This window comes from Grus americana, chromosome 10 (assembly GCF_028858705.1).
Source record: "Grus americana isolate bGruAme1 chromosome 10, bGruAme1.mat, whole genome shotgun sequence".
Taxonomy (NCBI): Eukaryota; Metazoa; Chordata; class Aves; order Gruiformes; family Gruidae; genus Grus; species Grus americana.
In genome coordinates, this window is record NC_072861.1 from 14,795,110 (window position 1) to 14,809,988 (window position 14,879).

Genomic DNA, 14,879 nt, shown 5'->3' on the forward strand with positions numbered 1-14,879 from the left:
CCCCAAAACATTTACTTCAGTGAGCATCACAGCTTTATGTACTGAAAAGCAAGTGCTATAAAGAAATAACTTTTTTGTATTGTTTACAGTAATGATATTATCCCATTGCAAAAGCACTGTCTAACAGAGTATATTATGGGGTTTTGCTAAGCCAAAGTGATTAAACTCTAGTTGGTAGAATAGCAAGATAGTAACACTACTCACTCTTTGGTTTTGGAGATTACTGATCTAGAAAGAATTGTACAAATATGCAATAACACCCATTTGAACAAGATGCCCAAACGAGTGTTTCTGAACTTGCTGAGCTGCTGTTCCCAACCTGCTCCCAAAGATCGTCAGATCTAGGCAGCTGAAAAGTTACTCACCGATCTGAATGGACAACTGCCCCCGTCTTTGGGTCAATAACATGGACAATGACACCTCGATGGCCCCAGCTCCTTTCAAAGTAATATCCACCTTCTTCCATGCCACCAGGATGAAGAGTTTTGTTTAAGAAAGTCCAGGACAGCTTTTTCTTTCCATGGATCTCAAGAGTGCCACCTTTATTTACTCCAAGATACTTCTGCCCAAAGTAGGGATTTGGCTCGCTGCCGTCATCCGCTCTGCAGCAGGAATGGAGGAAAGGAACCAGTGTTGGGTTTGTATCTGACAGTCAAGGAGCCTCTCCCCTTGTTCTGCTACAGCTCAAGGAGAGAAGTGTCATGATTTGCAATACATTTTTTTCAATTACTCAAAGTATCAGCAACTGCTCGTGTTGTACAGAAAACAAATTATTTTAAGTAATACTAGCAAGTACTGAAGACCAGCAGCGATCTGGAACTCAGATTCTATGTGTTATATTCATTATATCCAGGCTGGAGGAGGCCCGAAGCCCGGACTGAATGACACATTTGTGTTTTTGAATTCTGGGGGACATTAGGACTGTAACCAGGAGCTCGTGGTTGTTAAATATGAGTTTGGAATCCTTGAAAATTTAAGACATCCTGTAGCAATCTGCAAGACATAAATGTATTATTCTTTGGCTCACCATTTTCATGCAGAAAGAAAGGATGTTTAGGGTGGAGAACTTTCAGAATAAAATAACTCTTCGGGCTTTAAGCCTATTTTGGAAAATCAGCTTGAGTGGTGGCAAGGTGCATGCTGATTTTTCTGGCATGTCCAAACACCCCAATGTTCGTCTCCCAGTAGTATTTGAAACCAGAACCAAAACTGCATCAATTTTTCACAGGGCATTTAAATTGTTTAAGAAGCTGTTGAACTTTCCACAGAGCACTGATAATAAGTAGGTCTGAGAAAATGTAATTTTAAGGAACGTTTTTGTTCCCTGTTGTGGAAGAGAGATCCTAGCAAGTTCCAAGATAATATTTTATCATGCATACGTACCGCCCATATAAGATGATAACCACATTGCCTTGGTAAGGGCACATCTCACTGCCGATATGTAACTCTCCATCATTTTCAATGAGTATATGTCTAGTACGCAAAATGATAGGCTGCACATCGTCTTTAATGACCAGTTTTCCTAAGCAGAAGAGGTTATGACATTTGCTTTAACACACAGCAGCCCATCAGAAGTTGTGATACCATTGTGCTAAACCCAGTGCTGGGCTCTCAACTCAATTTTTGAAAAATTCTGCCCATCCTCCCCAAAACAGCTCTCAATACAAATCCTAAAGACATTACATGGTTTTTATTCATTCCAATTCCTGAATAATGCAATTAAGGTTTGCATGGACTGTGACAGAAATTCAGAGTTAAGATGAATGAAAGCTATTCATGCTAGCAGCCACCAGCAACACTATGACTCTGTCCTTAGAGACAAAGAGGCACATATGTATCTGCCCTGTCCTGAGACCCTGAGAACACAACTATTGCAGTATGATGTTATCAGGGCAATGATTGAGTAAAAAAATGTTTTTGAAACAAATCAGAGAAGTAGAACTAATGAGTATACTGAGATACTTTTGTAAATTCTCCAGAAAGGACAGCCAATAGGTTGATTATAATAATGGCTAAAGAACCGATAGCATCTCAGCTACCACCCACCCTTGTACCAAATTAAAGCTGGGTTTGCCCAGTAGTCACCCAGTTCCCAGCAAGAAGCGGGAAGCTCTCCCAGTGTGAGACAGAGTGATTTAAATAGCCAGAGTGGAAAGCACACTTCACCCAGCCTTGCCACCAGCACATTTTACCTCCATCAGTGATGTGGATAGAGTGAACAGTAGCAGAAGAAGAGAGAAGGAGCTTCCTGCCATTATGGATTTCGATGCGGTTTTCTTCATTGTGACCTGGGTTCCAGATTTGTAGCTCAGGATCCTTATCGGGACATGTCACAGCTGCTTCTGCTGGGTAGAGATGGAGAGTGAAGGCAATTACCGTTTGTTTGGTGCAAGACAGAAAGCTCCATATCTGGGCATCTTTACAGTATCTTTCTCGGTACCCCCCTTTGCTGACTCCCTGGAACACAGCAATATCTCAGTGCAGCACAGTACATCTGGGTCATGACCAAAAGAAAACAAACAACAGCTTAAGCTGTATGGTTTTCTGTTTTCCGGAAGCATGGAAAAACCTGCTACCCGATGCAAAGGAGCTTTGCAAGGGATGCAGTTTCCAGAAAAATACTGAGAAGAGGCTGTAACTGAGCCCTTCCTGCAGTGACATTCAGCTCCGTTCATACCATCCAGACACAAAGCCTTTCGCAAGCCCAGGGAAGACGTTGATGAAAGGGTAAAACAACTACTACCTTTAAAAATGCCCCCCAAATACCTGGAAGGTTTGAAAAGCTTTGTTTAACGTAAAGATGTTAAAATACATTTGCATACTGTGTTTTCACTGGAGATGGAAAGTAAAAGTGCTCAAACTAACATGAAAACACCAAGCAGCAAGAAATTGCCAGTCCACCCTGTAACAGAGAGCAACAGGAATCTCACAGGAGAGAGTCTCTGGGTTTGTGAGCTTTTCCAGGCAGAAGCAATAAGGATTCATTCTCGTTGGGTTCGCACATCACCAGTCTCTACACACAAATTTGATTATGGACTGCCATGATGTATTAGTCTAAACGACTCTCATACCAAATCCAAGAGTCTCATGTTATAAGTATTTACTTAAGATAAAATATTTCCCTGATATAATCTCACTCGATATGTGAGCCTCACATCTTACGCTAATCAACAAAACTGCGAGTGCAAGAGTCCCATGTGTGATGCATATTTTCTGAGGGTAGAAACTTTTCTAATCCTAGGACGCTGAGGTCAGTGAAAGTTTGAACAATGAGCCCTTTGCCATCAGAAAGGGTTGGGAGTTCTCTCCAACTTTTATCCTTTAAAACAAAATCACCATAGGAAAACTACAGGATCCACAAATCAATGATAATAGACATGGGATAAAACCCCTGACTTCAGCATGGTTATGCCTCTGACACTTAGTATAGTAAAGTTGGGTGGGTTTTGCATTCAGTTAATGGAAAGAACAACAATGTGAATCCATGCAAGGAAACATGTCCCAGAACTGGTGTAGCTGACAGTGAGCTGTTGTGTGCTGCCACTGTGAAACTTGAGGGACATCTAATTCCACAGCAACAGAAACAAAATCTGTCGATCTGCTCTCGGTTTCCTCTCAGATACCTCCACCATTTTCATGTCTTAAGAAAACAATAGAATTGGACCAGCCACTGCCTTAATGTCTCCAGAGACCCATTAAATACCAGCTATTCAAGGTAAGCAAGGGACATTTCATGCGGGCAGCATATACCTTGGCTCTCTGCAAACTTTTTCCATATAGATGAAGTGATCAAATCAGAGAGGGCTAATAATCTACCAGGTAGCAAGTCAAATACTGATAAACATCCAGGACCTGATGTTGATACCCCTTGGGCCAGCTGGAAACTGGAAATGTATCAGTAATGTCAGAGGCACTTTTTCCGATTTACAGTAATTGAGGAAAATAAGGAGTTTCTGGGTTCCTACCTGAAGACACACAGAATTAATAAGAGTTGGAAAAGATAAATATTTCAGGCAGAAAATGGGACTTGCATTGTAAATAGATGTTCAACTAGAACTGCAATACACACTGGCAACAAATTAAAAAAATGAGCTGTTATTCCCTTAGGAATAAGGACAATAGAAAAATTTGCTCATGACGAGAAGCTAAATAAAACCAAAAGAATTGATTCAAATGTAGAGGTATAATTTATCAATGAGAGTAAGTGGACAGGATAAAAGCTTGTTCATTTTTCCATTTACTTGGCTATGCTAGTGTCCAAAAGAGCTTCCTGCCGTCTCAAAAGATGACTTGAGCCCCCAGAATTCATTATTCAGAAACAGAAAGGTAGACAGCGAAGCCTAAGGGGAAATCAAGAGGAATTTACGCTGATGATTGGGATGACAATCAGCAAAAGCCAACACAATCCAGAACAAAGGACCCAAATTCCCAATTTCATTAACCAATTTGTACCAGAGAGCAGGAGCCGTGCACAGCACCCGCATCCGCTGCACCAAGGACACTGGAGGGCTGAGCATCTTCTGCCAGCTGGTCCAGGTACCTTGCCAGCTTGGATTATTACTCTTGTTGTCATTTTTTAAATAAGAGTGCAACTTCTACCCAGCACAAGGAATTAACTGAATGTTTTGCTTGTTGACCAAAAGGGCCTGAGCACTGTGATGAAAGGTTGCTTCATGCAGCTGCAGTGTTTGGGGCAAGACATATGGTCTCTTTGCTTTAAACAAATACAAATCCCTAAATTAGCTCTATTTAGAATATGTATATCCAGCTTCCCTCTTCCCCTTTCCCTAAGAGGTTAGGGAAAGAGCTGCTCAGAAGAGACAAAACCCGAGGGGCAGGGAAGTCCCACCCCAGAGCTTTCTGCTCACCACATCTGGGCTTGGGCAATGCAGCAAAATGCTCAACTTCACCTCCCACAGCCACACTTCTTAGGACCTGAGGTTTCTTTTGTTATTTCTTTGTAGCAGTTCGTTGGATTTGGGTTTGTTTTAAGAATGCACAGCAGAGTCTGAGGGATTCCTGAGGGTACTTTCACCTGCTCAGAAATGTCAGTCTTTGCCCTCCGTCGGGAACATTGGCACATCAGGAAACTGCTTTTCTCCTGAGTTTTCTCACTCTGTCCTTGACTCTTCTTATAGAAGAAGAGTGAAAAGCTGCTCAGTCTAAACCAGCAATGTCTCGATATAAAAATAGTGTTACAAACCATGCCCTTTTTCCTGTGGCAGGAAAACTTACCTGTGCTTGCAGAAGAGATTACAAACAGAAGAAAAATGAAGCTTTCGGCCAGATGCTTGGAGGTAGGTAGAGCCATTCTTCAGGATTTTTAATTCTCTGGATGGATACCTGTGAAGAAAGAATATCAAGCAAATGTCACTTTTTTTTCCCCCCAGCTCATGCAAAAACCATTCACTGCACAAAAAAAGGTTATATCCAGCTTTATGCCAGCCCACTTCCACTCCCATTCAGCTCTACGGCTGAGAACATCTTCACACTGCTTCGGGACCAGCCCAAACAGAGCAAGAAACCAAGGGCAGCTCCTCACCCTTTGTTTGGTTTCGGATAAACCCACTTGGGAATCCAAATAGACTCTCAGAAAGCAACCACCAGATGTAACCAAAAACACCTTAGGAATGCTGTATAAACACATCCAGTGTCAAGACTCTCTAGGGCCGAATATTCACATGTGCAAAAAAGTAATGAAACACAACAGAGAAGGTGTTTGCAGAGTGACAAAGTTTCACAAAGTAACCTTCCAACGGCACCTTCCTCCCCCTGTACTACCCACACATGTTTTGCAATGGTGTTTTGTGCACCACCAAGATAAACCATACTCACACTTCCAGTCTGAAGCATGCAGTTTCTTAGATTTCAGATCCAAGAAAACACTATTTAATGTCAGCCCAGAATTTTCTTGTGAAACCAAAAGCTGCTTTTGAAACCAATCTACCTGATGTTGTTTTCGTTTCTTCAGTAGCCACTCCCCAGCAAAAACAACCAAGCAGTGTCATGAAAGTCAAAGTTAGAATTAATGTGATTTTCTCCAGTGATTGATTCTGCAGCCTTGCCCCGTGCTCCTGACAATTTATCGACGTGCGTGTTCACACTGAGGCAAGGACACCCACTTCTGTAAGTGTCAATGCTCTGTATTCATAAGGCACTGTTTAAAATTCACACGTAGTCCTTGGAGCCATTAGGTTTTATCTTGTAAGCCAGTGTCTGAGGAATATCGAAGAAATTTATTTGTAGCTGTCACGTCACATCACAAGGATGAAATGGAATAAACGTATGCATCTCACAGCATAGTTAGACGCAAAAAAAGCAATTGAAAAATACTCCAGGGTGCCTCAATTTCATTGGGGCAAAAAACACATGTTATTTTTCATGTCACTTGTTAATATAAACCAAACAAAATAACATGAGAAAAAGATATGCAAGAAGCCAGGATTTAGTTTGGAGCAAATTTTACAGTGTATATATGCAAAACACATGTCTGTACTTTTCATAAAGGTGATAAAGCTCGAAGTGCAACAATACGTTCAAACCGCATGTAATCCAATGATTGTATTAAAAATAGCATTAGAAACAGATTCGTCAGGAAATATTCCAGCAGGAAAATGTTTGCTTGTTTTGGTATAGTGTATTTGACAGCCCCAAGCTCTGGAAACAGCATAGACTTGGGGCTCGGTACAGTCTATCAGGTGCTGAAACGCTGTTACAGAGCAGTAGAAAAGAGGAATGCACTTAGTAACGCTGTAACTTTGAATGATATACATTATCAGAGAGCAATACCATCGCGGTGGAATTTGTGCCAGAAACTAGCCTGCATGTGTCTGACATTTTAACAGTGTTAACCATCAATGTTTGATAAGCCAGGGATCTTTTAAAGGAACATTATTAGAAGTACACCCAAAGGACAGCAATCACCATTAAAATGTCATGATTTATTAGCGATTATTACACAGCCTAATCTGCAAACCCAATCACTAGATTCTGCTTTAATGAGAGAGGAAAAACTAAACGAGTCGTAATACTACAGGATGGTCGTTACAGATAAACAGTGTTTCTTTTAGCGTGGACACAGCTGTGTGTTAGTGTTGCATAAAGCCAGATTCCAACTGGCAAGGTCTTGGTCATAGAATTCAATCAGATTATACAGGAGTTCACAGAAATAAAAAGAAGGCACTGAATTCTTGACAGTGATGCCATTCATTTACTCTCTTGTTGCTTCATAGGTAGCAAAGACATTCTTTGCTCTGGACCATTAAAAACTCAGAGGAGCATCTCTGCTCTGTCCAGCTCGTGATCTGGTTTCTGACAGTAACCTGTAGCAAACTGGTAGGAAATCAGTGTAAGAAGCCAAGAACTGCACAGTACTTACCATCAGGTTGTGGAAAATGGCTTCTGGTATTAAATCCCTGGTTGCTCACAGGGGACTGCTTCCCTGATTACATCCATCTTCAGCAGCAGAGATCAAAACAAGCAATCAGACACTGAAAAGTCATGTCATTTTTGGAGGCATCAGCTGTGTGCCAGGCTCCGGTGTTTTTGTAGTGTCTGATCTGCCACAGTCCAAAGAATATCCTGCTTATTTGGTGACTGAGGTAGGGTGTTTGATTCAGCTCGCAGCGAGCCCGAGTTCATTGCAATGTTAGTATTAACTGGCACTCGGGTTGGAAAAGCTGCGAGCTGAGAGGGCCAAGAGGATCGCTGCTGCTGCTAGCGCCGACTCCTCTGATTCAGCTCTGACTAACACGCTGCCGGAAAAACGCTGCTCGGAGGATAATCTCAGGAATTTTCCTTCAAAGGCTCTCAGTTAAGCATCTTTCCTAAATATTAGACACGAACAGCGACATGTTTGATTTTACTGTTAAATATAAGAGGAGGAAGAGAAGGTCACTCTTTTTCAATGTCTCCTGCTGGAGAGGACTCAGGAGCTGTTATCTCCTGCCAGCCAGTCACTTCGTTAGCTCAGCGCTGAGAGCCGTGTGGGGATACAGCAATACACCACATCTCGCTTGAACAGGCGCCACGTGGCTGAGCTCAGCTCTGATGTAACCAGCTATGTCAACAAATCTCTCTGCAGGTTCGGGCACTCTGAGAACGTAAGGACCATACAAGTGTCCTCCTAAGTCTACCATCTCCAATGTTTCTCAAATGCCACCTGTGACTCCTCTCTTGGGTGAGAAAAGCTTTTTCGTCTAGCCATTAAAAGCTGCCTGGCAATGGCAAATGGGAGTCATATCCCTGGATCTGGCAAGGCAGACTTTCTGAAATGATTCCCAGCTGCTGAATCTTTCCAAAGAGCGAACAATAGTAGCAGACAATGCTAAAAGTAGATGCAGGAAACCATTAGTCCTCAGCTGGCTGCTACCGCAGGTGTCAGCAGCGATACTGTACTAGAAAGCGCCGTGCATAGACAGGAATCCCGATCCCTCACCCTCACTGCGATTTAATGCTGGAGGCAACACAGAGCAGACAATCCTGAGAGCAAAATGGCAAAGAAACGCTCTGAGGAAGGTGGATTGTCACAGTCATTGTAGCGGGGTCACACAGACACCCTGAATCCCGGGCGGCAGAGCAGGGCTCTCCAGGGCGGCACAGCCAGCTGTTCAGAAACACGCACTGAGCTCCAGTCTCGACTCGCCACCTTGCACAACTCTGGGCCAACCACCCAAGCCCAGCACCAAAATTTTCAAAAAGTAACTCACAGTACTGGGTATCTTAGCATGCTTTTTAAGACCAGCTTGACACGCTTTGGAGGATGTACCTTCAGCATCTGCTGAAGACGAGGCTCCTTTCTGGGATGTCAAGCAGGGCATAACGGGAGCATTAACCATCCATTACAAACATGACAAGGATGGGAGAAAAGCAGCAGCTACCTGATCTCCCCTGAAAAAGATGTCAAACAGGAGCAAGGAACCTGCCCACAACCTGACAGCTGCTACTACTGCTACTGCCCAGCAAGAGAGGCCACAGACCTGTGCAGGGGCAAAGCAGGGATCTGGAGCCACCCCAGAGAAGAGCAGGAAAAGCTCACATGGAAAAGGTGCTTTTTAGCCTGGCAGAGGGTGAACCGTCAGCAGACACTAGTTTGCACAGGTACTTGAGAGACCTGTGAGTAAAATCCATATTCCCCAGGGATCATCTCTGCAAGGTGAAATGTTCCAGGAGACCCCGATGGGTCAGTGCCCAGGCCATGGTGCACCCCTCGTGCTCTGGGTGGCCAAACTGGGACCCTCCCACTGAGGTTTTAGTGGTTATGGCTAGGTGTGAAGCCTTGCTGCACGTTTCTTCATTCATATGCAAAGAAGCCAACATCAATTTGGAAGCTGATTCCTGAGAGAGGGAGGAGCTGTTTAATTAGTGCCTCTGCTACCTTCTTGCTGACATTGCATGGCAGCGACTGTCCTCTTGCCCCACTCGGGGAATTTTACATTTTAGCCCCAGCTGGGAAGATGGATTTGAGGAGCAGGTTTGAGGAGCACCCAGCCACAAACACAGCTAAAACTTTCAGACGGCCTTACAAATAAACGAACGCATTTCTAGGGATTGCTAACAAAAATGCTTTCCCAGCCCTGGCACATGACAGCAGCGTAGCTGCCTCTGCTCTTCATCTTGATCTTGTGCTTGCCACCCAGCCATGAGCTGCTCTTTTTTACTGGCAAGTAGAGGAGGATTAAACTCAGAAACAGACTTTACTTCTCAATGAAATGATTACTAGAGTCAAAAGCAGCACTCTGACTTTTTTTGCAATGAACCTTGGTTTCTTATAAATATATCTAATATCTTTCCCTACAAGGAAGAAGGTTCTGCTCACATATTCCGTATATAAACATCCCTGCAAGTTCCTTGATTCCTGATGGTCATAAAAACAGATTCTGGATGAGGAGCAGGAGTTAGAGGAAATTTTTACAATGAATAAATTAAAGGAAACGAAGGTGTTTGCAAATTTGTTGTAGTATTGACAAACTATTTTGAGACAGATATAAAAGGGAAAAAAAGAGTTATTTTAAAGCTATGCTTTTTTTCAGAATTAACTTTTTTTTTTCCAGAGGCTTACAGACCTTGAAAGGGAAAGGAAGCAATTCTTGGCTCAGCTAAAACAAAATAATTTGCAATTCACATCACTCCACCCATCCGAGGCTGACTGACTCTGTTTTACATGCTCTCGAAGTGCTCAACACTTCACTGAATTAAACCCTCATCCATCACATGCGGTTTTCAAAGCATCAAAGTGGTGGGAAGCTGAACCCCATTTCTGGAGGTTCGGGGTGCACTGACTTTGCTGTGCCTGCTGACGGTAACTCAGTGTATAGCCAGACTAATGCTTTCAGGGAGTGCCAGAGCTACTCTGTTCCCACTGCAGAAATACTCTGGGGATAACCAGGACAGCCGTATGTCCTGAAAGCATTAGATGTACTGGACATGCCTGGATTAGCTGCAGGTGCATGTGGACACACACAGTCCGTGTGGACTCCAGCATACAAGTGGAAATCCTCCTGCTCAGGAAATCCCTGGGAGGAATACAAGAGCTTCCCACAAACGCAACACCCACGCAACACTTACCCCAGCAGCTTCATGCACCCAGATTTCTGGTGCATGCCGAGTTAGCAGTAGCCTTTGAAAACATAGTCTTGAATGTCCCAAGGTCCAAGGAGGAACTGTACCCTCTGCAGAGCGTCCCTGGTTTTGAAGACTTTTTTCCCTCCCAAGGTAAGGAAAGTGCGTGCAGTGGCTGAAGAGGATCACAGCATCCTGAATCCTTTTCAAACTGCTGCTTTAAACTACCCAAATAACTGCATCAGGATGTAAATATTTTTCTTTTTGCTTTTGTGGTACTTTACTGTTTGCATCTGGCTCGCCACGGCTCCACGCCTTCCTCTCCAGGACATTTGCCATTTGCTCTCCTTCTAGTGCGGGAGGAGGAATAGAGATTTTTCAGAGGTTTAGGCACATTCCTCTCCTTCCTTCACCAGACTCTTCCTTTGCCAATTGTTTAGTCTCAGCCTGGGGTTAGAGCTCTGCAAAGTTTTATTGGGATCCAGGGTCTGGACCTGTCACAGATTATCAAATAAATCTCCAAGAAGCTAAAAGCTTGCTCTGTAAGTAGTTGTTCCAATGTTGGGCTTACGTTCATAAGCCAAAACCATCTTACTTTTCTTCCCTTGTACGGCCTCAGAAATCATAACAATTAGGTACTACTAAGAGTTCAAAAGGACTTCAGGGAGCTCCTCAGAGGGTCAGTCCCAGCCGCTCAGGCTCTTGTACCACTCCTCATCTCCACCGAGGACATCAGCCTCCACTGGTCCCCAGTGGGAGCCAGCTCAGGCGCACGATGTCCTGTGCATCATTCTCTATCTCACCTTTACCGAGCAGCATCAGTGATTTCTTCACACTTTCTAGCAAGCCAGGACCTCTCCCCTGGTCAAAACCCGACTCCCACCTCTCCTACCTGGTGTGAGGATGAAGCCACGGTTTCCTCCTCTGCCTGTATACCTTTCAGGTGTCCTCTCACCCCACGTCCAAGAGCCACCGGGCAGTACGTGTCTGCTGGAGGCAAGCGTCCCAGCCGAGGAGTTCAGTCCTCGCTCAGAGGCACAATATCAGCTGGCTGGTGCACGGATGCCAGAGCGACTAACTCACCAGGGAGCAAAAGTCTGGCCAACAAAACACTAACCTTTCCCTGTAGCAACTTGTTTGGCCATTGCTGAGAATTTCAAAGAAACAACGGGACGTTGGTAACAAAGCCTTCACCTACCTCTTTGAGCAACCTGTGTGACAAAGACATGCATCGTCTGAAATCGCCTGCTGCCACCAAGTAACATCATGTTCAAACCAAAACGAGTCTGTCATCATTTCAGGGTAACTTTGTACTTAAACGGTAGTCAGTGAGGTCATCAGTTGTTTCTCAGTTTGCATACAAAGCTCTATTTTTGTCTTTACTTCAAAAAGCAGCAGCATGAACAAAAAATCAAAGAGAATTAGCCACTAATGCTGGCAGTATTTCAGTCCTCAATGGGAACAGAAAATCAATATGAGCATTGTCTGAAAAGAACACAAGACTTTACCCTACTCAGCACATACTTTATCCTGGGTTTCATTCCTGTAGGTCCTTAATTAAATATTTGCATCAGTTGGACAAACATAATTCCACCAGTCATTAGCTACAGATACAAACACATTTATAACTCCTTGTTATATTCAGTTCCATTAGAAGACATTATCATAAGACCACTGCATGCTTACCCATCAATGCAAGCAGATGGCACTGAGTTGACCTAAGATGCCATGGCAGATGGACAGTTAGTTTTCTTAAAAGCAGACATTAATGGAGGGAAAAGAGGACCGAAGGGAGAATTCCCTACCTCCGCTGAAGTTTGTCTTTTTCCCTGGATATCGCTAACATTTCCACACCAAATTTCATTTCCAGTCCCTATGATACTGAAGAACAGGCTTTTGCCTTTGAAACTTACCTTCTAATACCAAATCATGGATATTTTGAAACACTTCTCCTTGAGAAGGACAGCCCACAGGCTTTTTCTATCCTGCTCTGTGAGGCACTGCTTGAAAAATAAAGCTCTGCCACAGTGGGTAAGATGAGAATACATTTATTAGTTATAAAATATACAAGTGAACGCCATCGGTTTGGTACAATCCCATAAAAACAAGAGGAGGTTGAGGTGACAGCGGCGAGCTTTGCCTGGCTGGTGTTGCCCCAGTGATGCTAATGGCGGGGCGCCGCGGGCCCTGCAGAGGTGTGCTCCGAGTGGTTCTGAGAAAAAGCGAATTTTAGCGACTCGTCACTATTAGCTGGACATTGATATTCTTTCAGCTTCAAGGGAACATAATGCTGTAGAGAAGCAGCTTTCTGATAACCAGCACGATTAAGGACTTTAATCCAGGAGGGTCTGGCTTGTCCTTTATAGCCAAGCATGGCAAAACTTCCTGAAAAACAGACACAAAGAGAGTGACCCTCTGGATGGGTCGGTTCACTTATTAGCAGCACAGCATGGACTCCCTCCACACATCATGGAATCTTCTTCACCCTTCTTTTTTTCCTTGGACTGAAATAACAGAACATTTAGGAGAGAAAAAGGGTGATGAAAGAGGGAACGAGCCTCGCTGAAGCCATAACCTCACTGCATCCCAGATCTGCAGGTATTTCAATAAGCTAAGACAGGTTCCCAGATGTCAGTTAGCAAGAATACTGTTTTACTTTTTTTATTTGGGACTTTTTCATATTTGACTATGTGAAAATGGTTAGGCACCTTGAATCCTTCTTTTATTAGTTTACATTGGTTTCTTCCTGTTATGCCTGAACTATTCCCCATGTCGACTCTGCTCTGGTCCTCTGCTGTCACACAGTACAAAGGCATTATGTATTCTTCCATTTTAATAATAATGTCTTGTGTTTATATTATGTTTTTCATTGCAAAGACTCCCAAGGCTATTTGCAGCTGGTTGGATTGAGACTATTCCTGTAAACACTTCTAATTTAAATAAGGTTTTGCAAAATGAGGCAACGAGACCCTAAATCCTGATCCCGCTGGGGTCAAGGGGATCGGAGTTTTTTTGCATTATCCCTGGCAGAAGCAATATGCACTTGGGAGAAAGACTCTGGCCTGCCCTGAAACGCAGCCCCCCCAGTGTGGACCAGTCCTGCGTGCGATCACTTTTGGAGCTGTGAAGTCAAATAGTGCGCATACCTGAATCAGCGGGAGAAAGCTCACGGAGCAGAACATAATTACCCAGACTGGAAATCAGGGCAGACACGTGGGTGAACACCCTTGCCCTCAGGAAAAGCAAAACAGGGGCGGCACGTGGTCGGCCAGCAGCAGCTTAGTCCCACCGCCAGACACCAGCATCCCACCAGAGTGGCAGGGCAAGGGGATGGCCACCAACCAGCGCGTCCCCGGCACGGCGGTGGCCCTGCTTGCTGCTTTTTGGGCCCCAGGAGCAGCTGGGGCTGGAGGCTGAACCCAGCTCCCGAAACGACCTGGAAGCGCTGCGCCCAAGTAGAGCGGCACAGGTGGTTCAGGGAACAAAGTTTGATAAAACAAACAAAAAAGATTGCTTTTTAATCAAAAAATTCCTTTCAAAAGTATTCAGGGCTTTGATGAAAGAATGAAGCAATGAAGTTTCAGGACAAAAACAAACAAGAAAACCTCGAACTTTTGCTTTCAAAAGGATGAAAGAAAAAACAGCTTCTTGGGACTCAAACAGGCACCGAAGTGAAATCACTGTCTCTGCTGTAGAGACTATGCTGTCCTCCTCTGGAATGGTCAAAGCAATAAGCTTTGAAACTTGAACCAGAAATTGATATAAATTTCAGTAAAGCAGTAGGGGAAAAAAATCCCCAAACTCCCCAGGAAAAAAAGCAGCTAGAAATATGGGCAATTCTCCATCTGATCTCTGCTTGAGATATCTCTGCAAATGAAATCTGAGTCAAACTGGCTAGTTGTTTTCTTGATTTCCTTATCACTCAAATTATTCATCTAAACCTGGACCGAGTAGCCCCCAGTTTTCCAGTAGGAAACCCAGCATGGGTTTCCTGGACCAATTATACCAACGGATTTCTTGTAGCAATCCAAAGTAAAACTGTAATAAGAACTTTCCAAAACTGGTGATTTCACCTTCCTTCCAAAAAAGTAAATAGCTCCTATTTCATTTCAGACTGTTTTCTTCTTCATCAACCTTTTAGTTTATGATTGTTTTTCCTTGCAAAGCAATTGAATTTTAGAGATGGAATCTTTATCAATTTTTTTGTTGTTGTTAGAAAAACAAGCTCCATTTAGAATGAGAAATTTGCAGCATGCAGCTTCTCACTGGTGAAGTAGGGTCAAAACTCCAAAATAACTCTCCTACTTCTCACCATCCCT

General features: G+C 43.6%; 2 protein-coding genes across 10 annotated transcripts in view; both read right to left on the bottom strand.

Moving 5' to 3' along the window:
• CEMIP (cell migration inducing hyaluronidase 1) overlaps positions 1-14,879 on the bottom strand; it is a 111,057-nt gene that overhangs the window by 49,163 nt on the left and 47,015 nt on the right. Inside the window, exons 1-5 of one of the 5 annotated variants that reach the window (XM_054837508.1) lie at positions 7,379-10,566; positions 5,236-5,343; positions 2,193-2,342; positions 1,384-1,522; positions 366-602 (exon numbers count right to left, since the gene is read on the bottom strand). In XM_054837508.1, the coding sequence (XP_054693483.1) occupies positions 366-602; positions 1,384-1,522; positions 2,193-2,342; positions 5,236-5,311 (602 nt within the window). In that variant the 5' untranslated portion in view covers positions 5,312-5,343; positions 7,379-10,566. Of the gene's footprint in view, positions 1-365; positions 603-1,383; positions 1,523-2,192; positions 2,346-5,235; positions 5,344-5,835; positions 5,851-7,378; positions 10,567-14,879 lie in introns of those variants that run through there. The other 4 variants (XM_054837506.1, XM_054837507.1, XM_054837509.1 and 1 more) reach the window with 4 other exon arrangements.
• LOC129211010 (cell surface hyaluronidase-like) overlaps positions 12,593-14,879 on the bottom strand; it is a 56,405-nt gene continuing 54,118 nt past the window's right edge. For 4 of the 5 annotated variants that reach the window (XM_054837501.1, XM_054837500.1, XM_054837502.1 and 1 more), the window contains one exon: positions 12,593-12,945. In XM_054837501.1, coding sequence (XP_054693476.1) covers positions 12,725-12,945 — 221 coding nt within the window. In that variant the 3' untranslated portion in view covers positions 12,593-12,724. The remainder of the gene's footprint in view (positions 12,946-14,879) is intronic. The other variant, XR_008578705.1, reaches the window with a different exon arrangement.